The 27639-nt window shown below is 43.5% G+C and overlaps 1 protein-coding gene across 1 annotated transcript; it reads left to right on the forward strand.

Moving 5' to 3' along the window:
• The first annotated feature begins 20721 nt into the window (after nt 1-20721).
• On the forward strand, nt 20722-22501 carry LOC133034326 (uncharacterized). The gene is made up of 2 exons (XM_061109388.1): nt 20722-21477; nt 21571-22501. Exons 1-2 carry the CDS (start codon nt 20722-20724, stop codon nt 22243-22245), a joined length of 1431 nt encoding a protein of 476 aa, XP_060965371.1. The 3' UTR covers nt 22246-22501.
• The last annotated feature ends 5138 nt before the right edge of the window (nt 22502-27639 follow it).

Consider the following 27639-nt stretch of genomic DNA (forward strand, 5'->3'; position numbering starts at 1 on the left):
GAGGAGCTTGAGGAGGCATCTCTTCTTCTTCTTCTTCTTCACTTTCACTTGCAGGAAAATTAATTTCTTCATCATCACTCTCCAAATCAATTTGCATTCTTTGCCCTCTTTTTGGTGTGAACACCCATTCATTGTTAAGGAATTTGTAACCCATAGCCTTGAAAGTTTTGGATCCTAGAATGTCACTAGAGGTAGGATCATTTTTCTTTTCATGTAGGGTAGGGATTCCTAAGAGAGGAAAAAGGTAGCTAAGAAGAAAACCAAAGGGAAGTGCCTTAATCATATTAGGCTTGTCCACATCAATGATGAATTTTAAAATAAGATAGCCTAGGTTGATTGGTGTAGTTTTGGCTATGATGAGATGCAAGAGTAATTGATCAATGGAATTTATCTCATCTTGGTGTCCACTTCTAGGAGCAAGATTTGCAACAATGAATTTGTGGAGAATTTTAGCCTCTAAAGTGAGTTGGTGTCTTTTTGGTCTCATAATAAAAGGGCCATCACCACAAATATTCCTAGAACATTCATCAAAGTTAAAAATGGCATCATTTTTAAGAGAAAGTTTAGGTTCAAGTAATATGCCACTATTTGGTGATCCTAACATGTCATTGAGAGATGCTACATTGAGTTCAAAAGCTACTCCTCTAAGGGTTCCTTTAACACCTAAAGGGGCTAAGGTAGGTTTAATGCAAGCATAAAAACCTTGGACTAGTCTAGGATACAATGGAGTATTAATTTGAATGAAAGATGTCCATCCTAGGGTATCAAAGTGATGACTAAAATCAACATAATCAAGGCTAGAGAGATCACAAATTTTACCTTTGACAATCTTCCTAGAAGAGAAATCATTAACAAATTTGTTATGATCCTCATCATTGAAGAATAGAGTGGGCTCTTGCCTTGCTTTTGCCCTTGTTTCCCTTTGTTGAAGTGCACTAGCCATTCTCTTGTGAGCTCTTGAGGAGGGATTAGATGAAGAAGCCATGAAGAACACACCCTTTTTTTTTTTTTTTGATTATTTGAAGATGAAAGTGAGGTTTTGAAAGAGAGAATTTGAGAGAAAAGGGAGGACTGGCTGCTGTATTAGGTTAGAAAATCTGAATGGGGAATGAAAATTTCGGTGGTAGGGTTTTTAAAAGGAAAAAATCGCATGAAAAGACGAAAAGGACCTTATTTTCTGGTCCTGCGCCATCCGAAATTCCGGATGGTACAACCGGAATTCCGGTTGGTGCAGCAGACCAGAAAAAGGCCCCCTAAATCGTCCTAAAAATTCCAATTTTAACCCAAATGACCCCAAACAAATTCTAATACCTTTAGTATGATAAAAAAAATTGCTCAAACAAGAAAAACTGAAAAATAATGAAAAATGACGATTTACGGTAAGTTTTTCAAAAATTGCCAAGAAAACTAGAACCTTACCGAAAATGAGTTTTACACAACGAAATTGAAAAATTATTTTTCCAGCAATTTGATAAAATAAAATGTGAGGTGTACAAACTTACGGAATCGAAAAATGTTGAAAAATGAGAAAGTTTGGCGAAAAACACTCTTTTAGGCCTAAAAATCTATAAATTCAACAAGTGAGGTACCAAAAATTTGTTCCGTGCAAATTTCAATCAAGATAAGCCTATAGGCACACTAAATACATTCTATTTCACATATTCAAGCATATAGACACATAAGAAAATCAAATATGCAAAAATTCACATGTTCACTTGTTTAAAAACAAGTCCAAAGTTCACCAAAAATCCACATTTTGACCTATAATTTTGAGTTTTCAACAAGTATAGTTCATATAGGTCAAGTATCAATAAATTTTCTCATCTATGCCTATAAATCTCATTAATATCATATTTGGAATAATTATGCATAAATAAGTAAGTAAAGAGATATGAAATTTTTCATAGCTAACAAACCTTATATTTCATTTAAGTTGGTCATGCCTAGCTCTCTTCTAATGAAACTAAATCTCTCATCACTAAGAGGCTTGGTGAATATATCCGCTAATTGGAATTCGGTGCTTACAAAGTCTAGCATAATATCACCTCTTTGGATATGATCTCTAAGGAAGTGGTGCCTTATGTCAATATGCGTGGCTCTAGAATGCAATATTGGATTCTTAGAGAGGTTAATGGCACTAGTGTTATCACACTTTATGGGTGTACATTCAAAATCAATATCAAAATCCTTAAGAGTTTGTTTCATCCAAAGTATTTGTGCACAACAACTACCTGCGGCTATATATTCGGCTTCGGTTGTGGATAGAGCTACCGAGTTTTGTTTCTTGCTAAACCATGACACTAAGGAATTTCCTAGAAAGTGACAAGTTCCACTAGTACTTTTTCTATCCGTCTTACAACCGGCAAAGTCGGCATCCGAGTAGCTAACTATTTCAAAGTTTGAGTTCTTGGGGTACCAAAGTCCTAGATTCATTGTGCCTATCAAGTATCTAAATATTCTCTTAACGGCACTCAAGTGGGATTCTTTAGGACAAGATTGGTACCTAGCACAAAGACCAACACTAAACAAGATATCCGGTCTACTAGCGGTTAAATATAATAAAGAGCCAATCATACCTCGATACTTGGTGATGTCCACATTCTTACCGCTTTCATCTTTGTCCATCTTTATAAATGTGCTCATGGGTGTATTCATGGACTTTGCATTTGCCAAGTCAAACTTTTGAAGAAGATCCTTGATGTACTTAGTTTGACCTATGAATATGCCATCCTTTTGTTGCTTGATTTGAAGTCCAAGGAAAAAGTTTAGTTCTCCCATCATGCTCATCTCAAACTCACTATGCATACACTTAGAAAATTCTTCACAAAGAGCATCATTAGTAGCACCAAAGATAATATCATCAACATAAATTTGTACTATAATAATGTCTTTCGATTTTCTTTTTATAAAAAGTGTATTATCCGCTTTACCCATTGAAAAACCATTTGAAATAAGAAAAGTGCTTAATCTTTCATACCAAGCTCTAGGAGCTTGCTTTAAACCATATAACGCCTTTTTCAATTTGTAAACATGGTTAGGGTATTTATGATTTTGAAAACTGGGTGGTTGAGTGACATAAACCTCTTCCATAATGTACCCATTTAAGAATGCGCTTTTTACATCCATTTGGTACAAGATAAAATTCTTGTGGCATGCAAAAGCTAACAACATTCTAATGGACTCAAGTCTTGCTACCGGGGCAAAGGTTTCCTCATAATCAATTCCTTCTTCTTGATTGTAACCTTGGGCCACTAATCTAGCCTTGTTACGCACAATGACCGCATGCTCATCTACCTTATTTCTATAGACCCATTTTGTTCCAATCACCGATTAATGTGACGGTCTTGGAACTAACTCCCAAACATTATTTCTTATAAATTGATTTATTTCTTCTTGCATAGCTAGAAGCCAAAATTCATCAACTTCGGCCTCTTTAAAATTCTTTGGTTCAATTTGAGAAATAAAAGCAATGCAATTACACAAGTTTCTAAGGGAGTTTCTAGTAGTGACACCTTGAGAAGGATCACCTAGAATTTGGTCTATAGGATGAGCACTTTTGAATTTCCACTCATGTGGAAGGTTAGAGTTCATACCTTGGCTTTCATTTTCCTTTTCCACGGGTGGTTCCTCTTTGGGAGTTTGTGAAGGAGCATTGGAAGTCTCTCCAATTTCGAGATTTTCAACCTCATCTCCCAAACCTACAACATCATCATCTAAACTTTTGCTTGTAAGCGGGTTAGTCTCATCAAAGGCAACATGAATAGATTCTTCAACAACATTAGTTCTTTTGTTATAAATTCTATAAGCTTTACTATGTGTTGAATACCCTATAAAAATTCCAACATCGGATTTCGCATCAAATTTTCCAAGGTTGTCCTTGGTGTTTAAAATGTAACATTTGCATCCAAAAACTTTAAAATAGCCAATGTTGGGTTTTCTTCCTTTCCAAAGCTCATAAGGGGTTTTATTCATGTTGGGCCTAATGAAAACACGATTCAAAATATAACAAGAGGTATTGACGGCCTCGGCCCAAAAATATTTTGGTAATGAAATTTCATTTAGCATTGACCTAGCCATTTCTTGAATTGTTCTATTCTTCCTTTCGACAACTCCATTTAGTTGTGGAGTTCTTGGTGCCGAAAAGTTATGGTTAAAACCATGTTCATCACAAAACAATTCTAAGGCATCATTGTCAAACTCACCACCATGGTCACTCCTAACGGAGGTAATAGAATATCCTTTTTCATTTTGCACACTTTTACAAAATTTGAAAAAGTTTTCCAAAACATCACTTTTAAGAGTCAAGAAAATAACCCAAGTAAATCTTGAAAAATCATCAACAATTACAAATGCATAGTATTTACCACCAAGACTACCAATTCTAGAAGGACCAAATAAATCAATATGAAGCAATTGCAAAGGTCTAGTAGTTGAAATCTCTTTCTTGGAATGAAAAGATGTTTTAATTTGTTTTCCAAATTGGCATGCATCACAAAGTTTATCTTTAACAAACGGAATAGATGGCAAACCAATAACAAGATCTTTTCTAACCAATTTTGAAATAGAATCCATACTAGCATGTCCTAATCTTCTATGCCACAACCAAGAATTATCATTCATAACGGTTAAACATTTATTTTTACTATCAAAAGAATCAACATCAATAACATACACATTATCCTTCCTTACTCCAAGGAAAATAACTTCATTGGTTGAAACATTTTCAATGGAGCATTTTGAGGATTCAAACGCAACACGAAAACCTATATCACATAATTGACTAATACTAAGAAAGTTATGTTTAAGATTATCAACAAGAAGCACATTTTTAATACATGGAGAGTATATGTTACCGATATCACCAATGCCCAAGATTTTTCCTTTTGAATTGTCTCCAAAAGTGACAAAGCCACTTTCCTTGCTTTTAAAGCTTGAAAATCTTGATGGATCACCGGTCATATGCTTTGAACACCCACTATCCAAAAACCATAAGCTTTGGCTCTTTCTTGTTGATTCCTACAAAAACAAGTTCATTTGTTGGCTTTTGGTACCCATATAACTTTGGGTCCATTCTTGTTAGTTCTAGAACCCTTTGGTACCCATTTAGTCTTGCCTAGATATGCAAATTTCTTCACATGACAATATGAAATAGTATGACCATCTCGGTTACAATATGTGAATATAAAGTGAGGTAGACTAGATGATTTCACAAAAAAGTTTCTCAAAAACTTTTGTTTCTTACTAGGATCATAACCAATACCATTTTTTGAAAAACCACATGATTGGTTTCCCACCATGAGATCATAGCCTTCCTTACCTCTAGTGAAAGTATATATGTCATTTTTTATGCTTCTCACATGGGCTTTCAATTCAACAATTTCTTTCTTATGTGAAGCACATGTAGCACATTGAGATTTAGCTATAAGTTCTTTTTCATTTATTTTCAAAATCTCAATTTCTTTTAAAAGCATGTTGGTCTTTTCTCTAAGGGTTTGGTTTTTAACAAGCAATTTACCAAAATCATCAAATAGTTCCTTAAATTAATTAGACAACGCATCATATGACATATCTAAGTTATCATCATCATTTTCGCTATCACAATCATTTTGGTTAGAAATGCTTACCCCATCATCAAGTGCTATCATGCACATGTTTGCTACTTCATTCTTTCCTTCTTCTTCGGAGTCCTCTTCGTCACTATTGAGCCAATCCGCCAACATTGCCCTTCCTTTGTATTTGTTCTTCTTTCTCATTGGACAATCCATCTTCATATGTCCGGGCTTCTTGCATTCAAAGCAAATTGGTGAATCATCTTTGCTTTTTCTTTCTTTTGAGTCACTCCCTCTTTGTGGCTTCTTCCCAAAGTTCTTTTTGAATGTCATGAACTTTTTGTATTTCTTAGAGAAGAGTGCCAAGTCCTCCATGTCACTACATAAGCTTTCCTCATCTTCTTCACTAATGGCATGGGAGGAGGAAGACTTGAATGCAATAGTCTTCTTTTTCTTCTCAACTTCTTCTTCTTCTTGAGCACTCATGAAAATTTCACGGTTCATGAGTGAGCCAATTAGTTCTTCCAAGGGAAGTGTTGAGAGATCCTTGGCTTCTTGAATGGCAACCACCTTTCCTTGATAAGCCTTGGTGAGACTTCTCAAAATCTTGGTCACCATATCCTTTTGAGTAAGTACCTTGCCAAGAGAGTTCAAACCATTAGTAATTGTAGTGAAGCGAGTATAAATATTAGCAATGTTTCATCCGCTTTCATCTTAAAGTTCTCATATTGAGTGGAATAAATTTGAATTTTAGTTTCCTTCATAGCACTAGTTCCTTGATGAGTAACTTCAAGCACTTTCGACATATCATAAGCGGTAGAGGCTGGAATATTTTTAAAAATGTCTCTATCCAAACCACATATAAGAGCATATTTAGCTTTAGCATTTTTAGAAAGCATTTTCTTATCGTTTTCATCATATGCTTCATAAGTCTTAATTACTTCAACACCATTTATGACATGTTTAGCAACATAAGGACCACTAGACACAATATGCCACAAATCATAGTCTATAGATTGGAGGTAAGTTTCCATTCTAATTTTCCAATAAGGAAAATCTACTCCATTGAAGTATGGTGCTCTATTTGTGCTAAAACCTTCTAACATGTTATTTTGTGAATTACTTGGAAACGCCATGCTCTAGATTGTGAAATCTAATCAAATAATTTGAGCCCTTGCTCTGATACCAATTGTTAGCCCAAGATATGTTTCCAAGAGGGGGGTGAATTGGAAATTTAAACTAATTTCGGCAGATTAAAACTTTTAACAAAAAATTTTGCAATTAGTCAATTAATCAAGTAAAAGCAAGTAGTATGGCAAGCAATATATTAAGACAAATAATTAAACTTGTAAAGTAAAGAGTTTAAGGATTAGAAAATGCAAACTCTCGATTTTTACAAGGTTCGGTAGAGCTATGCCACCTACATCCTTGGTCTTCAAAGCTATGGACCTAGCTTTGAGTTCCAATATCGAGCCAAGTTAACGGGCTTGACTCACCCTTACAACCGGGAAATTTTCACCAAGGTATTTCCAAACCTCTTACAATAGTTTCGCACCCCCGAGGACTATTAACCTCTTTCTCGAATTGTTGAAGTGCCAATCTCACTATTACCGGGTTGTTTACAATACCGGTGCCAACCTCACCTCAATCACAATATGGAAATGTGTTTGATATACAAGCTAAAATCACTCTAGAAATATGATGATACAATGGAAACCTAGAGTGAAAAGCAAGCACACTCAAGATGAATAAAATCAAATTTTGGCTCAAAAGTGTGTGAAAAGTGTTTGTTTGGATTTCAAACTTGGAAGCTCCTTAATCTCACTTAGATAGGTTAGATGTTTGTAATAAATGCTCAACCAACATATTTTTTGAAAGAAAAATCGAGTTTATATAGTGTTGGAGAGAAAAATAGCCGTTTATAGCCGTTAGCACGTTTCCCGAGGTGAGGTCAGCCGTGAACTGGAACTCCGGATGGGAATTGGAATTCCGGATTGATTACAACCGGAATTCCAAATGCCAACCGGAATTCCGGATGGCTGACCAGAGGCAAAAATGCCATTTTTCGGGACTTAAACGCGCATAACTTCTTACTCGATTATCCGATTTTAGAAATTCCAACTTTGTTCTCTTAGTTAAACAAAATGTAATTTAGAAATTCAATCAAAAAAGTTTTTGAACTATCGTGTGAGAAAACTTGTTGCACAAGTTAGTGAATGGGCCAAATTTAAATTTATAAAACTTAGTGTGCTATGCAAATCACTTTAACAAGACTAAAGTAATTTTATACCATTTGATTTTGAGTAGTCTTGATGTAGATGAGCCTCCTAGCTTGATTTGCATGTTTTTGATCCCATGTTGACTTTTCCCGAGAGTTGACCTTGACTTTGACTTTGACTTTGACTTTCGGGTTGACTTTTGACTTTGGGCTTTTGAAGACCTCTTTTGAATAGGGTCTTGAGTTGTTGATCCCTTGATGAATCTTTTGCTCTTGATATGCTTGTTGAATCCATTTAGTGTTGCTTTCAAAAGTTTGGTAAAAATACCAAAATATTTATTTTCTCTTTTAAATTTGCTACAAAATCAATAAATCATTAGTAACAAATAATAATCAAATATTTGTTAATCATCAAAACAAGGAGATCTAAAAGTTTAAGTTAACAGTACAGACTCGTACGGGCCTGGTTGATTCAAAAAATCCACAGGCGGTGGATCCTGCATTGCTGAACCTAGGAAACACAAGGGTTCCGCCAGCTGTTAATCTCGAGCAGCCGTCAAACGTAGGTCATGGTGTGACGACTCCTATGGATGAAATTATGCTTGGTATGCAAGAGACTGGGAATACAAGTTTAGCACCCAACCAGGGAATTCATAACACAACTGTTCCGCCTGCTACCAACGTTCGAACGACCATTGGAGATGATACTGAGATGCAAACCTCCGTGATGTTCTTGGACTCATGCAAGGTCATACCAACACCCTAAATCATGATCAAGAGGAACTCCACGCTGCATTAAATCTTGCGTTCGAGGAACAGAGACGCATGTTTACCGAATGGAGGGACAGAGAGATGGAAGCGTTAAGGGCTCATCATGCAGATATTGACAATCGTAGTGGGTAGGCTACTGTGCTGTTACAAAAAGCCTATCAAACTGTTGGGCAGCAACCCCCGAATGTCATATTCTTAGGTAAAATAGAGAAAGATCCAGCGATGAATACTTCTCAGACTATAAAAGGTCAACCACCAAATCTCTTGTCGCAGGTTCCACTTGTGGGCCAAGCAGTAGGTGGACAGACCTTGTCTAGTAATTCATCGGGAGAACGATCAATCACTAAGACAGCTAGGCGTATCTGTGTTCGAAAGGTTGGGAACGACTCATGATCTCAGAAACGATCTGAATAGAAGGAGAGGAGTAAACGATCAGTTTGGCACGCTGATCGTGCAGCTCAGAACCCGTGCTCAAATTCTCGCTCAGAAAGAGGCTGACGTGACTCAGATCGGCCAAAATACCGAACAGGTTGGTACATTTGTGCAGCCACAACTGGACGAACTAAAGAATATGTTCCAAGGCATGCCCGGACAGAGAAATAATGATCTTGAGTTGGACCGAGCACGTGGAACCCCATGCTCTCTCGAGATCAATCTCTTGGCGTTACCCCGCAAGTTTAAAATGCCAACCTGGAAGATGTACACTACAAGAGAAGATCCTCTTTCCCAACTCAAGTATTTTGAGACGCAAATGGATCTCCAGGGGTACGAGGTGACGTATGTTGCAGAATTTTTCCTAGTACCCTCTCGGAAGTCGCCCAGCAATGGTATTTCAAGCTGGCCCTTGCAAAGTTCAACTCATGGAAAGCTTTCTTCTCAAAATTCCATGCATAATTCTCCTTCTCTAGGCAACTTCCATTGCATTTAGGAGACCTGGTCGAAGTCAAGCAAAGACCAGGCGAGCCTCTCCGAGCATACATCAATAGATTCATGACGGAAGCGACCAAGGTCTCATGGGTAACTGAAGATGGAAAGTTTTCCATGATACTAGGGGGCATTGAATTCCTCGGTGAACTTTGGAAGGACATAAGGAAGAACGGCTCGGTAGACTCAATGAGTGATTTTCTCAACTGTGCTGAAGGCTTCATCAAACTTGAAGAGGCTATTCAGCGAGCAGAAAGTGAGCAAAAGCCTTGCAAGTCAAAAACTCCTTCCACTGGAATGTCCGCCTAGCTCCCCCATTACCCAAATAATTTGAGCTCAAATGGTAAACGTACCACCAACAACAACAGGCAAGGGAATGGGAAGAATGGAAAGTTCACCAGCAAAATCGAGCAAGCCCCTTGGGAGAATCCAGCAAAGTACACTGCATTTACTATCTTGACTGAGGATATAAAAAATGTTTACATGGCCACTCTGTTGCTAGCCCCATATAAGAAGCCCGTGCCTATGAAGAAGGATGTCAGTAAGAGAGACATGACGAAGTTTTGTCAATTTCACGGAGACTAAGACCACGACACTAATGAATGCAGCAATCAGAAGCGAGAAATTGAATTCTCGATAAGGAAAAATAACCTGCATGTACAGAAATATGTAAAGGCCGATCAGAATCAGAGGAACGACATTAACCAAGACTTGCTACCTCCACCGGTAGACGGACATCTGCAAGTCATCATTGGAGGCCCGCACATAGCTGGATATTCGGGCAAAGCTCGGGAGTGGTATGCCCGAACAGCACAACACGAGCAAGAAGAAGTGATCCTGGCCACAGAAGAAAGGAAGCCTAAAATTCCGCGGGCAGGAGGGCCTACCATAACCTTCAACCATGAGGATGCTGTCAAAATCAAGTTTCTGCACAATGGGTCGTTGGTTGCGGTGGTCCAGATAGCTAACAAGATTGTGGCCAGAACCATGATTGATAATGGAGCCTCTTCCAACATCTTATTCAAAACTGCCTATCAAAAGATGGGGCTCCAGCTTAAAGATCTGACCCCCTGTCTCCTGCCTGTATATGGTTTCTCCGGCAAAGGAGTCGCACCTCTAGGACAAATTCGTCTACCTCTCACTGTTGGACAAGCTCCGATGAGTATGACTATTATGCCACAATTTCTGGTATTAGATGTTCCTTCAACCTTTAACATAATGCTACGCCGTCCAACTTTGTATGATTTAAAGGCTATCACATCGATATTCCACTCGTGCCTAAAGTTTCCAACGAAGAATGGGGTAGGATGTCTGAGAGGAAACCAACAGACTGCTCGGGAATGTTATAACCTTGCAGTGGCCAAGGCTAAGAAGGAAGTATCCTCCAGCCAGAGCACAGACAAGGGAAAAAACATTTCCAAGTAGGGAGCTTCCCAAGGCGGGGATGAAGATGGGATCCTCGACTTGGGGACCCAAGCAGCAATGTTGGACCTGTGGAAGAATTAGAAGAGATTGAGATCGATCCAGATATCCCGACCAGAAAGCTAAAGATCGAAAAAGGTTTGTTGGTCGAAGTAAGATCAGCATTGATAAAATTTCTGAGAGCAAACCTAGATGTTTTTGCCTGGTCGCATGAGGATATGGTCGGAATTGACCCTTCTATCATTTTACACGTCCTAAATATTGATCCCAACTTCCGACCAGTTCAACAAAAGCGAAGGCTATTGGACAAAGAGCGAGCACTAGCCCTAAAAAAGAAGTAGAAAAGCTACGCAACAACAATTTCATAATTGAAGCTTTCTACCCAACTTGGGTTGCAAATCCCGTACTGGTACCCAAGCTGAACAAGAAATGGCGAGTGTGTATTGATTTCACAGACCTCAACAAAGCATGCCACAAAGACTATTTTCCACTTCCAAGAATCGATCAGCTCGTGGATGCAACAACAGGACATGAAATATTAAGCTCCATGGATGCTTATTCGGGGTACAATCAAATCAAAATGCATCCACCAGACTAAGAACATACAAGTTTCCGAACATATATGAGTCTATATTGCTACAAAGTAATGCCATTTGGTCTAAAAAATGCTAGAGCAACATAGCGAAGATTGGTAAACAAAATGTTTAAAGACCAGATCGGGCGACATATGGAAGTGTATGTGGATGACATGCTCGTCAAATCCAGGAAGGCTTGTGGGCAAATAGATGACCTGGACGAATGCTTCAAAGTCCTCAGAAAGTACAACATGAAACTAAATCCCTTAAAGTGCTCCTTTGGAGTCAGCTCGGGAAAGTTTCCGGGCTTCATGGTCAATGCCCAAAGAATTGAAGCCAATGCAGAGAAGATTCAAGCCTTCCTGGATATGAAGTTTCCAACTAAAACCAAGGAAGTGCAAAGTTTGATGAGTCAGATCACCGCACTCAGCAGATTTCTTTCGAAATCAACAGACAAGTGTGTCCCATTCTTCAATATCCTGCGAGGAAACAAGCAATTCGATTGGACGGAGGAATGTGATAAAGATTTTCGAGAGCTAAAAGCACAACTTGCAAAGCCTCCCGTGCTCTCAAAACCTTTGGACGGAGAAGAACTTGGAGTATACTTAGCTGTCACAGAGCACGTTGTGAGTGCCGTGCTAAACAAAGAAGAGAACAACATACAACACCCTGTCTATTACATCAGTAAAAGACTCATTGAGGCCTAAGGCTAATACCCATTGATAGAGAAACTCGCTTACTGCCTTATTCTAGCAACTAGAAAGTTAAGGCCCTATTTTCAAGCTCATCCTGTTTAGGTGCACACTGACCAACCATTACGCCAAATATTACAAAAGCCAGATGCCTCTGGTCGGCTAGTCAAGTGGGCAGTGGAGTTGGGCCAGTACGAGATTACTTTCCAACCCCAAACAACAATCAAAGGCCAGGCCTTAGCGAACTTTGTTGTAGAATGCACAGGCAAAGAAGAAAGCATACCAGAATGCGACCCCGAGCCGGTACAAACACCGCAATGAAATAACAGTGAAGATAAGCCGACTTGGAAACTACACGTAGACGGGTCGGCTAAAATTAGCTATTTGGTGCAAGAATTGCACTTGTCACGCCTGGGGGCAACACCTGCACGCTGTAGTCAAGTTTGGATTCAAAGTATCTAATAACGAAGCTGAGTATGAAGCTCTAATCTCTGGCCTAAAGTTAGCCCGAGAGATGAGAGCCGAGCACATTAAAATCTGCGGTGATTCACACCTGGTGGTAAATCACGTATTCGGAGAATACGAAGCTCGGGGAGAAATGATGATAGCATATCTGAGCAAAATACATGACCTGCTCGCACAATTCAAAAGCTACGGTCTCAAACAAATTCCAAGTGAAGAAAACACAACTATAGAGGCATTAGCTCGATTGGCAAGCGGTAATGTAAGTGATAAGGTGAACTTGGCTCCTATCCAGTTCCTCGAAGAGCCTAGCATCACTGGCACGGAAGAGATTGAAATGATTGATACTTCCCCAAACTGGATGACACCGATAGCCGCTTACCTCAACACTGGGGAACTCGCAGATAATCAGAATGAAGCTCGAAAAATGACAAGGAAGGTTGCATGGTATATCATAGTAGAGGGAATTATGTACAGAAGAGGATTCTCTATGATGTTGCTCAGATGTGTTACTCAAGAAGAAGTTGCACGACTCCTATCTAAGGTGCACAACGGATTCTGTGGAAATCATGCTAACGGGCAGAGTTTATCTAAGAAAATTCTAAGGCAAGGTTATTTCTGGCGAACAATGATTGAAGATTCAAAGGCCTATGTTAAGAAATGTGACAAATGCCAGAGATTTTGAAAGATACCTCGAGCTCCGCCCAACGAGTTAACTCAGATGCAAAGTCCGTGGCCCTTTGCCATTTGGGGAATTGACCTGATCGGACAATTACCAAAAGGAAAAGGAGGAGTACAGTATGCAGTGGTAGTGCTTGAAAGTTTAAGAATTTATTCTGAAGAACATAATCTGTCAGTTCAGATTGCCATGCAAAATAGTTTCGGATAATGGCAAGCAGTTTGACAGCCATTCCTTCACTGATTTTTGTGCGAACCATGGTATCATCAAAAGTTTCTCCGCAGTGGCACATCCTCAAGTGAATGGTCAAGTTGAAGCAGTCAACAAGACCTTGAAGGATACACTAAAGAAAAGACTCAAAGATGCCAAAGGAAATTGGCCGAACGAACTTCCTGAAGTTTTATGGTCATATCGAACAACTGAGAAAATGACATCCGGACAGACTCCATTTGCCATGGCATATGGATATGAAGCTATGCTACCCGTAGAACTTGAGCCACCATCCCACAGGAGATTGGCGTACAACTAAGATACCAATCACGTACTCCTGGCTGAATCATTCGATGAAATCAAAGAGAAGCGAACCACAGCAAACTTAAAGTTGATAGCCCATCAACAAAAATTAGCTCAGTATTTTAATAAACAAGTGAAGGCTTGGAAATTCTTTATGGGAGATATGGTCGTAGGAAGGGTATTTCTAAACACCAAAGACAGTACGACAGGTGTACTCGGACCTAACTGGGAAGGACCATATCAGGTGGTCGAAGTCCTCGAATCCGGAGCATAAAAATTAGGTAAGTATGATGAAAAAATGCAACTTGTTCTAGTACCACGGTATTGGAATGGGGAATATTTAAGAAAATACTACCAATAAAGTACCAGGTCGGACGACCATACTAAGTACTGAAAGAACATTTACTTGTAAGTGAATGGCCTACTAAGCAGACTACGCTTAAAGGTTTCGACAAAAATGAAAAAGTACTCAGGTCGGATGACCACCATTTAAAGTACAATTTATAATTTCTGATTTTTTTTATTTCATGTTAAGCTAAAAGATCAGATTAGATCAATAGCTCTGATGTAAGTTACTACAGTAACAAACACATTTTCGATCAATAAATGAATAAAGATGTTTATTTCAAAATTCAAATTGAGACGAAATTACTAACATGTTGCTAATTTACCATCCATTGCGTACAAAAGGTCTGGTCGAACCCAAGACCCCGAACAGATGAAAAATTATACCAGTAAAAAAACAAGTGACCAAGAGTCATAAGTCTGCTCGGTCCCTTGGGGGGCACCTATACCTGTACAAAGCATTTGGTAAAGATAAAACAAACACAATTGCATGATGATTATAAATAGAGAATGAAATTCATTAAAGATAACAAAAGCACGTAATACCGAGATTAAAAGCAGCCCGGTCAGCCTGTTGGTTGTAAAATGAAAAATCATTCCAAGTTTAAAGACTGCTTGGCCGGTCATGATGTCTTACAAAAAGGCGTTATGGCCGAAGAAGATAGATATAAAAAAGAAAGCTAAAATGAGAATTATTTAAATAGCTGGAGTGTCCCAGGCTCTCGGTTCGGGTCTTCTGGGCCGGTAGGAGCTGGAGGATCTATTGTCTGAGTAGAAGGAACATCAACATTCTGGCTAGAGGTAGAAGCAGTCGCCTCGGGTTCACCATAAGCCACTTGGGAAGCGCAGTACTCGAGATACCTGTCTTTGGCTTCGCCTAAGTAATCGAAATTCGCCTGAGGGTGAACTTTCTCTTCCAGTCTTGCCACATCAGCTGTAAGCGTCTCCTCCTTAGTCTTCTTCTCTTCTTCCAGCCGACGGAAGACAGTCCGAAGAACTCCCCTTTCCTCTTGAAGGCTATTCAATTCTACCGACAGGGTGCCAATGGTAGCTTCAAGTTGGTCGGAGGCCTCGAGGTCCTTAGTCAACTCGACTATTTTCCTATCAGAAGTAAAAAGCTTCTTGTAGACTTCACCTAGCTCCATCCGAAAAACTCCAAGTTCCACCCTGGTGTCATCAGCATCCTTCCTAGCCAAGTCCACCTCCGCCCTCATGGTGTTGGACATGGTAGCATTTTTGGAGGCAGCAGATTTAGCTCGTGAATAGGTGTAAGCAAACTTTAGACCAGCCTACATAGAGAAAAAACTTTAAAGAGTGAACCAAGTAAAGAAGGGTTAAAGGAAACTGTCAACAAAGACTTACCCTGGTGAATTTCCTCAAGACTCCTCCCATCAACAGCTCCAGGGAAGACTCGTTGTCACCACCAGCCAGCTGCTCACTTACCTCAGGAACCAATCAGTTCATGTAATGAGCGAGCATCTCTTTGCCTTTCTTGGCCTCTGGAAGCATTGGCAAAGGTGGAGTAGGAGCCTGTATCTGCTTAGATCTGCTCTTGGCCATCTCGGATCCACCCTTTGATTACTCAGGCCTGTCCGAGCTTCCTCCTCGAGAATCTTTGGACTTAGCAACTTTTGGAGTAGAAGGATCTACAACAGTTAGCTCCTCAGAAAGGTCAATAACCTCCCCGACCGGTGCCTTTTCCTTGGAAGGGGTCGCCTCACCGCCCCTAGATTTCTTTGCTGGAGGAGATGAGCTTGCGCTTCCTCCAACTCTCTTCTGCAGAGCATCGAGCATATTCTGAGACATGTCTGCACGAAACAAAAACAACATGGTTAGAGGAAAAAGGGCATCAGAAGCATAAAGCATGATAGTCAAAAAGTTTTAAAACAAGACAGAATATCCTGAAAAATGATTGTTCGAGCAAGACTGGAGAGTCCATCATCACCTAACAAGTCCCTTATCTCTGCCATGATAGCTTTCCCTTTTCCTAGTACAGGAGAAGATGGCTGAGTAGGTGAACTGGGTTCCCTAATTCGAATGGCATGTTCAACGGGCCTCGGTCGGGCCGGAAGTTTCTTCCTCCTTTTGAGCGGAGTCACCTCCTCTTCCTCAGCCTCATCTTCAGGATTCAAGGACTCGTGAGCGTACTGTTTGGCCCTTGCACCTCCCTTCAACTTAGCTTCATGCTTAAGTTGACTGAGTTCATCCTCCTGATGAGCTCTCTCAGCCCGTCCAGCACCAGATTTCTGTTGGAAATATTTTACCAGGATCTTGATTTACTACCAAGTATGTTTTATTAACATCCTAATATGAATTATAAAACAATGAAATAAACACATAAGAGTTTAAGAAAACCTTACATTGGGTGCAGCAAGAATATAATCACTCCTTCCATTCAGATCTCTAGCTCTTGATTCCTTTCTGTAGCAGAGCATTATAAAGATTTGAATTTGGATCTCCTTCTCTCCTTCTTTGATGCTGATTTTCCACAGTCTTACATACTATGATTGAGGTAGCACTTGATGTGTGTGGGCACTACTCTATCACTCAAGGGAATTTCGAAATTTGAGAGAAGAAAAGAGAGAGAGGGGGCGGCTAGGCTTGTCTGAAAGAAACAAATGTACAAAGTCATGAGTGTCCTGAAGCCAATACTTTCCATTTATAGAATGCCTTCTAGGTTTAGGTTAGAATTGTATGGCATTAAACTAATGGAAAAATAAATGGTAAAAGCCTATGCATAGTGGGCGGCCAGATTAGGAAATTGGGCCTCACTTTGCAACTTTCCTATTTTGTTATTTTTCATTCCCATTTTCTCAAAAATACCAATTTTCCAATTTAACCATTTAAATGCCAATTCTAATTATTTAATAACTTAAAAAATAATTATTAAATAATATTGTCATTTAATATATTTATTAATTTAGATATAAGTCGAACCGAATTTACCAAGTAAAGTCCCTAACTTATTAATTCCTTATTGAATCCACACTTAGAACTTGAAATTGCACTCTCAGTCATATAGAACACTCTATATGTTCCACGATATAGATACGTCATTAGTTATCCATTGCACTCTGGTAGACCTAAATGTTGACCGAGATTTTCGGCAACTATTAAAATATGATTGTAATGAAGAGCTGTAAGAAAGTGAGATGAAGATTTTTTACGTGGTTGGGGCGTTAATGAGCCTTAGTCCACGAGTCTCTGTTATTAATGGATGTATTTAATACAGATTCTACACTTGAGAGAATGTCTTTCTCTTAAATACAGAGAATGTTCTTGGTGAGTATTTTCTCTCCTTGCTCTTTTGCAAACCAAGATTCTCGACCCCATTAAATGAGCTTTGAGGGGGTATTTATAGTGTTTTGGTGGGGTAATACCTAGAATTGTTCTTACACATGTATCTGTAAGTATCCATAAAGTTGGGCATTTCCAATGAATATACCATGGGTGATGCATGGTCAAATCCCTAGGTGCTGTAGGGCTTTTATGAAGAATGTCCTTTTTGCCTTGTGATTGACGTGACTCTTCGCAGAGTAGCTGTCGCTAGACTTAAAAGATCATTACTGTAGCGCTGCTGTTTGGGGGTTGTGCCGTCAGACTTTATTGCGTGTTACAGTCTCAACACGCTTCCTCCCATGCAGCATTAAATGCGACTTGATTGCTCGGGAGAGACCTGACATATCCCAGAGAGCCTTCACGCCATACTAGCTTCCTGGAGTACCTTGTACTCCGGGTGCCTCCTCCGGGACCCATGCTAACAGCGCTTCCTTGTGGCGCACAAAGACTTAGTAAATGTTTACAAGTTATCTGATCCACGTGTCCCCTCTCGACTGGTCCACGTATTTTGGGCGAATTCTGGAGCAACATTTACCCCCCAAGCCTTGTTTACTTAGTAAAAATAAACCAAGGCTTGTTCAAGTGTCTCCGGTCGACTCCTCGTTTCCCTAGCTCAAGCCTCGAGCGCGTGGGGGCAAATTTAATGATGTCATTTAATGCAGCGATTTGCTTTTTGCAGGAATGTCTCCAGCCGCCTCCTCGGTCTTCTGATACGAACTTGGGGCGCGTGGAGGTGCGTCTGATAATGGCATTAAATGCAGCGATTCGCTTTTGCAGAGGTCGATTCGTTTCACGCCCCATGATTGATGCGGCGCATTAATGGTGTCAGACGGATACTCAAACGTTTCCACCGCCTTAATGGTAGATTGATCTGATCCGTTGATTTTCGGGAATTCGAATCGTACGTCTCCCCCACCGTGCGATTGGTAGGTGATGACGCCTGTTCCTCATGTGTTTTTGCCTATAAAAGCCACCACCTTTCCTTCATTTCGGTTACTTTCCATTCCTTGCCATTTCTGCTCGCATTTCCCAGAGAGAAAATTCCTCAAAGTAGCACGAACTGTCTTAATACTTAGACACTTCATTCAGTTTTCCAGTGTTTGACTTCGCCAGTTCTCCTCAACTTTCACTCAACCACATTCAGTACCCCCAGTTCAACGATCTACTGTAAGTTTCTTGCATCCTTAGATAATAACATGCTTATATTTACTTCGTTCGTTTTCTGGGTTCGTACTTAGAGGCTTCTGGGTGTGTGAGTGTTTAAGTTCTTTGAGTTCTGCTTTAGGTTTACTGCGTTAGTTGTGGAATCGCCATTATCATGCCCCTGTTGTAGTCATACAGCTTTGTTTGAAGAGGGCCATGTGTTCTTCGTTTAACAGTTGCTTAGGGCATAGGATGGCTTTTCTCTTTTCTTTTTCTTTTTGCAAAACCACTTTCTGCGATTTCACTGCACCCGACACTTGTTCAGGGATTCTCTCCAGAGTTTCTCATGTGACACGTGTCCGGAGGGGGCCTCTTTCCAGCGGTTAGGGGACCCCCACCCCCTTTTTCTTGATTTAGGGTTTGGTATGGGACCTAACTGCTGGACTTTTCTTTTTCCCTTTTTGTTTTTCTCAGAACACAAAATGTCTGCTTCTGGCTTAGAATCTTCGAAGAAGAAAGGGAAAGGTATGGCCACGCTGGAAGAGGTTTCTCTGGGACCCGTTGCCCAGGAGGGGTATAAATCCCGTGCAACTGGTTGGGAAGCGGCCGAGCTTCGATCCACCCTGACTTGTCCTCACCAGCTGGAGAACATTATTAATGTGGCTGGGATCAAACCCTCCACCTCAGGGACCTTCCACCGGCCTCCTCGTGACTCGGAGACGCCTAATCATAACTATGACGGCTTCGGGGCTTGGAGTCAGACCCATTTGATGACCGGTGCCATGCTCCCGCTCCAAGATTACTTTGTTAATTTTCTTGTATTTGTCGGCCTTGCGCCATACCAACTTATTCCTCAAGCTTACCGCCTGCTCTCAGGCCTATTTATTTTTTACACCGCCCGCGGCTGGGGGTCTCCCAGCCCGGCGGAAATTTTATATTTTTATGAACTTGTATCCGTCCCCAAGAAAGGGGACAAACTTAAGGATGGTTTTTATGGATTCCGGATCCACCCTGCTAACGAGGGGGTGGTTCCGTATAATAGGCAGACTCACGTTAAGGAGTACCGCCACCGCTTTTTCTTTTCTTCCGGGTTCAGGGCCGTGGACCACCCGGAGCTTCTCACGGAGTGGGTGCGGATCCCACCTTACCAGCGGACGCTTCCCACTCAGGCTTTCCTTCGAAGGGCCCAAGCCTTCGCCTCCTATGACCACGCCGATCTTGATGTCGGGGGCCTGGTTACCACGGAGAATTGCAGAAAGGCCAAACTTTTCCTTTCTCATCAATCCGTGGATGACTCCAACCTCTCACGGGTCATTTGCCCCAATGTGAGGGCGCCGGTTGCGGAGAAGGCCTTCCGGGACGAGCTCATTGCCACGGCAGAGAAGAAGTACCAAGATTATCTCTACCGAAAGGCCCAGGAGAAAGCGTACTCTAAGGCCCAGGCTGCCTCGGGGAGAGGACTTCGCGTGGGGAGTCCGGTGGAGCGAAGGAGCCAAGCCATTGCTGGGAAGTCCGAAGCTAAATTTTTTGACAAGATACTTCAAGAAGAGATTGGGGATCGTTCTGCCAGGCGGCCCCTTCGTATTGAAGATTCTTCTGAGAAGCAAACTTCCCGGCCACAGCCTTCGGCCCCCGAACCAAACTCGGGTGCTCCCGGTGCTAGCACCTCCGGTGCCGTCGGTAAGTCTCCCTTGATAATTCACTATGTTCCTTCCGTTGATGAATACACCAGTCATAGGCCCGTAGGGTTCGACGAGCGTCTTCGTAGATTTAAGATGCCGTTGACCCGGTGGGGGGATCATTTGAAGGAGTTTTACTTTTCGAACTTAGGAGATTACCTAGGTCGGTCCCGGATGGGCTCCGGCCCTCCGGAACCTATTCCCTTAGGTCCATCAGCTTACATAACGTGCAGCTGGTTTCGGCCCTCGGACAGTTATCTCGGAGATGACGCCGCCAGCATTAAAGTACAGGACTTTGCTAGGGCCGAATTAGGAAGTTCGGGTAGGAGTAGCTTATTTGCTGTATCTTGTATAAGCGGTTCCTTGCGGACTTCTAACACTTGCTTATTTTTTTTGAAACAGATATCTCAATGGATGCCATCGTGGAACAGCTTGCCGGGGTTCATACTCCCGTGGCTCCTCCGGCCTTCACCTCTTCTCCCCCAGCCCCTTCCTTGAAGGTTTCTTCCAGCGCTCCCCCCGACACTATTGACTTAGTGGATGACGAGGAGGTGCTTCCGGGAGAAGGCCAAGGGAAAGGGTGGGACTTCTCGGAGGAAGTCGTTGAGGGTGCAGGAGAGCCTCAAGCCCTTCCGGAGGTAGCAGAGGAGGACGAGGAGGAGCCTGAAGTGGCTCTGATTCGCAAGCGTAAGGGCAAGATGGTTGCCCAGGATGAGCCGAAGAGGCCTCGGAGAGCCGACACTCCTGCCCATGGCCTAGACGGCGGGGTCTCCCCGATGGAGGAAAATCCTGCTCCCCCCCACATCGAGCTTACCCCGATTCCGGGGGACGAGGTGAGGCAGGAGCTTCGCATAGCCAAACACAACTATGCTATGGATGAGTACTCCCGGGGGCATGCCGAAGTGGAGGCCCTTAGGAGGATTCTGCGAGCTGAGGTTGAGGCGAGCATCAACCACCCGGAATACCAGGATCCGTGGGACCTTAATCTGGACCCCTTATCGGACTGGTTCCGTCGCTTCCTAGGGCCTACCTTGGCTCCCTTTGCCGCGGAGATGACCGGCGAGTTCGCTTCTCAGCTCACACGTTGCGCGCCCAAGCGGTTTGCCACTTGCGCTTCCCTGAACTCCATCTTCCAGGTCCAGGACCTCAGCCATTCTCTCACGGTGGTAAGTACTTTGCAATTTTTGCGTTTCCTTTTGTTGTTTGTATTTTGTTTTCCTCTTTTGAGAAATTTTTTCTTATACTTTGTTATGGCTCAGCTTGCTGCTGAGGCTGGCCGCCTCTCCAAGAACATCATAAACCATGGCTTCACTCTGTCCGACTTTGGAGACATGAATGACGTCAGGAAGGTCCTCCAAGACCTCACAGCGGAGAGGCAGATCTACCAGGAGGCTGCCGAGCGCCAGGAGGCAGCGGCCAAGGCCAAGGAAGAGGAGGCCAAACGGAGGGAGGCTCAGGCGGAGGCCATGATCCGGGACGAGGCTCAGCGGAGAGACAGGATGGAGGCCCAGCACCAGGAGGAACTAAGGTCTCAAACCGAAGCTGCTGAGAAGGCCAGGCGAGATCTCTGGGAGGCCAGGGAGGCTTTGGATGAAATGGTCGCCAAGGTGAGATCTCTAGAGGAGACTCACCAGTCGGACATTGAATCCAAGGCCGCTCTAGCTGCGGAGTTGAAGGAGCTTAGGGATTTCAAAGAACAATCCACCAGGAAGGCCAAGAGGGCCGAGCTCCTTTCTCCTGTTTCCTGCGCCCGGTGCCCGAAGCGCTTTGATGATGGTGTCTATATGGCTTGGGCCACCAATGATCAGAGTATCAAGCTTACTTTTTATCCCAAACCCGAGGAGATGATTGCCAGATTTCGGGAAAAGAAGAAGAAGCTTGATGCTGCGCTTGAGGCACGGATTGGACCTCGTCTTCCTCCGCGGGCTGACTGAGCTGCCGTATTATTGACCCAGATTCTACCCATTTCTTTTATAACTCTTTTTTTTTTGTTCATATTTGCTGCTACCTTAGAACAATTTACATATAGGCGGCAGCTTTCATTTGAAGGGGAGACAATTATATTTTAAGGCCTGTCCCCGGGCCATTTATATGTATATGACCTGCCCTTTGGGCCAGGATATTTTTTATGCGATCTTTATTCGTCACACTTATATATTTTAACCTGTCCTTTGGCTCAGGGTTTTTATACTTATGCTTTTTATTTTTGTGCATACTTTTTGACCTGCCCTTTGGGTCAGGATATTTTACTTAGTTTGTTTTTGTTTGTCCGTGCGGTATACCCTAGTACCCCCCTGAGTGGCATAGAAACTTTGTTTTTAAGGCACTCAGTTTTATTTAATATAGAGGAGGTATACATTTGGACGGTACAAACCCTTTGAACAAAATCTAAGTTTAATTCGCTACTGGTAATATTTTCTGAGGTGATCGGCGTTCCAGGCTCTTGGGACGGTGGTTCCGTCCATTCTTTTTAGTTTGTAAGTGCCGGAACCGATTTCGTCCTCGATCTCATATGGTCCTTCCCAATTTGGTCCAAGTACCCCCACTCCGGGTTCTTGGGTGGCTGGAAAAACCCTTCTTAGGACCATATCCCCAATAGCGAATTTTCTGTTTTTAACCTTGGAGTTAAAATACTTGGTCACCTTCTTTTGATAAGCAGCCATCCGTATTTGAGACTCATCCCGGAGTTCTTCGACTTGATCCAAAGCCTCTTGGAGCAGTGCCTGATTGGTGGCCGGATCATAAGTCGTCCTCCTGTGGGATGGGAATAATGTTTCCACCGGGACCATTGCTTCACAACCGTACGCCATTGACAACGGCGAGTGACCGGTTGTGGTTCTGGGGGTCGTCCGGTAGGCCCACAATACCCTTGGCAATTCTTCAGGCCAGTTATTTTTACAGGCCAGTAGCTTCTTTTTCAAGGTGACCTTTAGGATTTTATTGACTGCTTCCGCCTGGCCGTTTGTTTGAGGCCGGGCTACCGCAGAGAAGCTTTTTACCACTCCGTGTCGGTTGCAAAAGTCAGTAAATTCCTCGCAATCAAATTGCTTTCCATTGTCTGAGACTATTTTGTGAGGCAAGCCGTATCGACACACTATGTTTTTGATAACAAAGTCCAATGCCTTCTTAGCAGTTATTGTCTTCATAGGCTCAGCCTCTGTCCACTTGGTGAAGTAGTCCACTGCTACTATTGCATACTTTACCCCTCCTTTTCCCGTAGGTAGAGACCCGATGAGATCTATTCCCCAGACCGCGAAGGGCCATGGGCTCGTCATCAAGGTGATCTCGTTTGGAGGAGCTCTCGGTATGTTCGCGTACCTTTGGCACGAGTCACACTTTTGGACATAGTCTATACAATCTCTTTTCATTGTTGGCCAGAAGTACCCTTGCCTCAATATTTTCTTTGAGAGGCTGGGTCCTCCCGTATGATCTCCACAGAACCCTTCATGGACCTCTAGCATGATTTGTCTAGCTTCAGGGTCCGATACACACCTTAAATAAGGCATGCTGAGTCCTCTCCGGTAGAGAATGTGGTCCATCATTACATAACGATGAGCTTGATACTGAATCTTTCGAGACAGTGCCCTCTCTTGGGGCAACTCACCTGTGGTTATGTACTTTATGATGGGGACCATCCAGCTGGGTTCTTGCCCAACCGTTTGTGTGGTCTCTTTTATTTTGATGCTTGGCTCTGCCAAGCGTTCCACTGGTACTACCCCCGGTTCTTCGATTTCACTGTCCAAGGCTAACTTAGCCAGACAGTCCGCATGAGCATTCTTCTCTCGGGGGATTCTTTCTACTTTGTAGTCCGTGAACTCGTGGAGCAGTTCTCGGACTATTGCTACGTACGCGGCCATCCGTTCGCCGCGAGTTTGGTATTCTCCGGAAACTTGGTTTACGACCAGCTGAGAATCACTGTAGACTTCCACTCTCTTGGCTCCTACAGCTTTAGCCAATTTTAGCCCTGCTATCAGGGCCTCATATTCGGCTTCATTATTCGAAGCTGTGAAGTTGAATCGGAGTGCCGCCTGGAGCCGCAATCCAGTAGGTGATATCATAGCCACTCCGGCTCCTGAGCCGTTCTCATTAGAAGCTCCGTCCACAAATACTCTCCAAGTGGGGATTGGTGGTTCCGGTGTATTGGCTGTTGCCTCGGCTTCATTGCATTCGGTGATGAAGTCTGCCAAGGCTAGGCCTTTTATGGAAATCCAGGGCACGTAATGTAAGTCGGGCGGCTCGGCTCCATCGCCCACTTGAGGAGTATTCGGATGCTTCGAGCTTACGGAGAACTTGCCGGAGCGGATGATTGGTCAAGATTCTGATCGGATGGGCTTGGAAGTATGGTCTCAACTTCCTTGATGCCATCAGGAGGCAGAATACTAATTTTTCAATGACCGGGTACCTTGTCTCAGCCCCTACCATGCGCTTACTAACATAGTACACGGGGTGCTGAATTTTTTCTTCCTCCCGGACCAGTGCAGCGGCGGCCGCGTGTTCGGAGACGGCCAAGTAAAGGAACAAGTCTTCTCCAAGGACGGGTTTTGATAGGATAGGAGGTTTGGCCATGTGGTCTTTTAACCTTTTGAATGCCTCCTCGCATTCATCTGACCATTCGAACTTTTGGCATTTCTTCAGTATGTTGAAGAAGGGTATGCACTTGTCCGTGGATCGTGAGATAAAGCGGCTCAGTGCGGCTACCTTTCCGGTCAAGCTCTGCACGTCCTTATGTTTCTTGGGGGATGGCATGTCCAGGAGAGCTTGGATTTTCTCCGGGTTCGCTTCGATCCCCCTTTGGCTGACTATGAAGCCCAGGAATTTTCCCGACTTGACCCCGAAGGTGCATTTTTTCGGATTGAGCTTCATGCCGTATCTCCGGACGACTTCGAAACATTCTTCTAAGTCGCTTGCATGGCTGTTGCATGCTTTGGATTTGACGAGCATGTCGTCTACATATACCTCCATGTTTCGTCCCAGGAGGCTTTTAAACATCCGGTTAACCATTCTTTGATAGGTTGCTCCGGCGTTTTTCAGTCCGAAAGGCATGACTAGGTAACAGTATACCCCCTTATCGGTCCTGAAGCTAGTGCACTCCTGGTCTGCCGTATGCATTTTTATTTGGTTGTACCCAGCATAGGCATCCATGAAAGACAGCAGCTTAAATCCGGACGTGGCGTCTACCATCTGGTCGATCCTGGGCAGCGGAAAGCAGTCCTTTGGGCAGGCTTTGTTTAGATCTGTGAAATCTATACAAACCCACAAAGTCCCGTTCGGCTTGGGCACCAGGACCGGATTGGCCAGCCATTCCGGATAATACACGTCGCGGATCATGCCATTGGACAAGAGTTTGTCCACCTCTTTCTCTAAGGCCTCGGCTTTCACCGAGTCGAGCGGGCGTCTCTTTTGGTGTATAGGGGTCATGTCCGGGTTGACATTGAATACATGGGTGATGACATGAGGGCTGATGCCGGTCATGTCTTCTTGGCGCCATGCAAAGATGTCGATGGCGCCCTTCAGTGTTTTTATTATTTTATCTATTTCCTCCGGATCCAGGCTCTTCCCTATCCGGAGCACTTTGGTGGAGTCGTCGTCGCACACTGGTATTTCTTCGACGTCCTCCATTGGTTCCACGACCCTTTCGGACCCTATGCGAGGATCCAACTCATCCTCTTCAGCCTTCTCTATCTCAGGGGGCCCCCGGACCATGAGTACTGGTAAGTGGGTGGCAACATTGTAACATTGCCTGGCCTCTCCCTGATTTCCCCTCACCGTTCCGACTCCGGCTTCCTGGGTAGGGAATTTTAGGCATAGATGTCGGATTGAAGTAATTGCACCAAAGTCGACGAGGGCCGGTCGGCCTAGGATTGCGTTGTAGGTTGTTGGACAGTCTACCACCACGAAGGTGCAATACTTAAATGTGCTCTGGGGGGTATCTGGGCATAGGGTAACTGGGAGCCTGACTTTTCCCATCGGGATTAGCGTCGTCCCGTTAAACCCTGTGAGCTGTGATCCACTAGGCGAGAGGTCCCGGTCGGTCAATCCTATCGCAGTGAAGGCTTCTTTGAAGAGCAAGTTCACGGAACTCCCATTGTCAATCAGGACCCTAGCCACCACCTTATTTGCGATGGGGGTCTCTATGACCAGCGGGTCGTGGTGAGGAAAACGCACCGTCTTGGCGTCTTCCTCTGTGAACGTTATGGGCTGGTCCATTAGCCGGGGCCTTTGAGCCGGGAGTTGAGTAACCTCCCACACCTCACTGTGTCTTGCGGCCTCGGCATATCTTTTTCGCTCCTTGCGAGTGTTTCCTCCGATATGGGGACCTCCGGAGATCATGGCTACCCGTCCATTAGGTCGGGGCGGTAGCCCGGGGATATGCTGGGTGTCACCTGCGGGAGCAGCTGGAGGCAATACTCCTGCTGTACCCCCTGGCGTTCCCGGAGGCATACCCCCGGCCACCTGCCCTGGATTAAGGTGGGGCAACCTATTTTTGATCCACTCATAGAGGTGGCCCAAACGGATCAAATTTTCAATCTCGTCTTTGAGATTTTTACACTCATTGGTGCTATGACCAATGTCGTTGTGGTACTCGCATCTTTTACTCGGATCTCTCCGGGAGCTATCTTTGTACAACGGCTGGGGCCTCCGGTAGTGCGTATTTTGCCTAGTGGCAAAATATACACGTTCCTGAGAGTCCGTGAGCTCTGTGTACTGAGTATATTGGGGTGTGTACCCCTTCTTTTGGCGCTTCTCTCCCGTTCGGGTGCTGCCCTTGCAGGACCTTTTGCTCCTCGACCCCTGAGTAGGGCCTGTTAAGCTAGCAGTCGGGGCAGCCTGTGAAGGAGTTCGTCCATTCACCCCGGACGGGCTGCCGTAATGGGAAGATGCCGGTGCCAAAGCTTGACCCTGGCTGTATCCGGGAGTAGCGGAGAACTGTATGCCACTTACTGGTGGAGTTGCGGTCGGGACAGTACCCGAGGGCGACACTCCTGGCATGTATCCTGCTATCCCGGTGGGATAGTAGCCTCCGTAAGCCACGATCTGGGCTTCTTCGAGGTTAATATATTTTTGGACTCGCTTCTGGAAGTCCTGAAGGCTAGCAGCGCCTTCTTGCTGCAACTCGTTCCAGAAGGGAGTCCCAGTGCGGATTCCTGCTTGGAGAAGCGCAAGCTGTTGTCCGTCGTCGACCTTCTTGGTCTTCGAGGCTTCCTCTCGGAACCTCTTGATGTAATTCTTCAAGGTCTCGGTGGGCAGTTGCTTGATGTTGGTCAAGGCACTAACCTCCAAGTTGACCTTCCTGGCAGCGACAAATTGTCTCCGGAAGTTGGTTTGGA

The sequence above is a fragment of the Cannabis sativa genome, chromosome 2, assembly GCF_029168945.1.
Source record: "Cannabis sativa cultivar Pink pepper isolate KNU-18-1 chromosome 2, ASM2916894v1, whole genome shotgun sequence".
NCBI lineage: Eukaryota > Viridiplantae > Streptophyta > Magnoliopsida > Rosales > Cannabaceae > Cannabis > Cannabis sativa.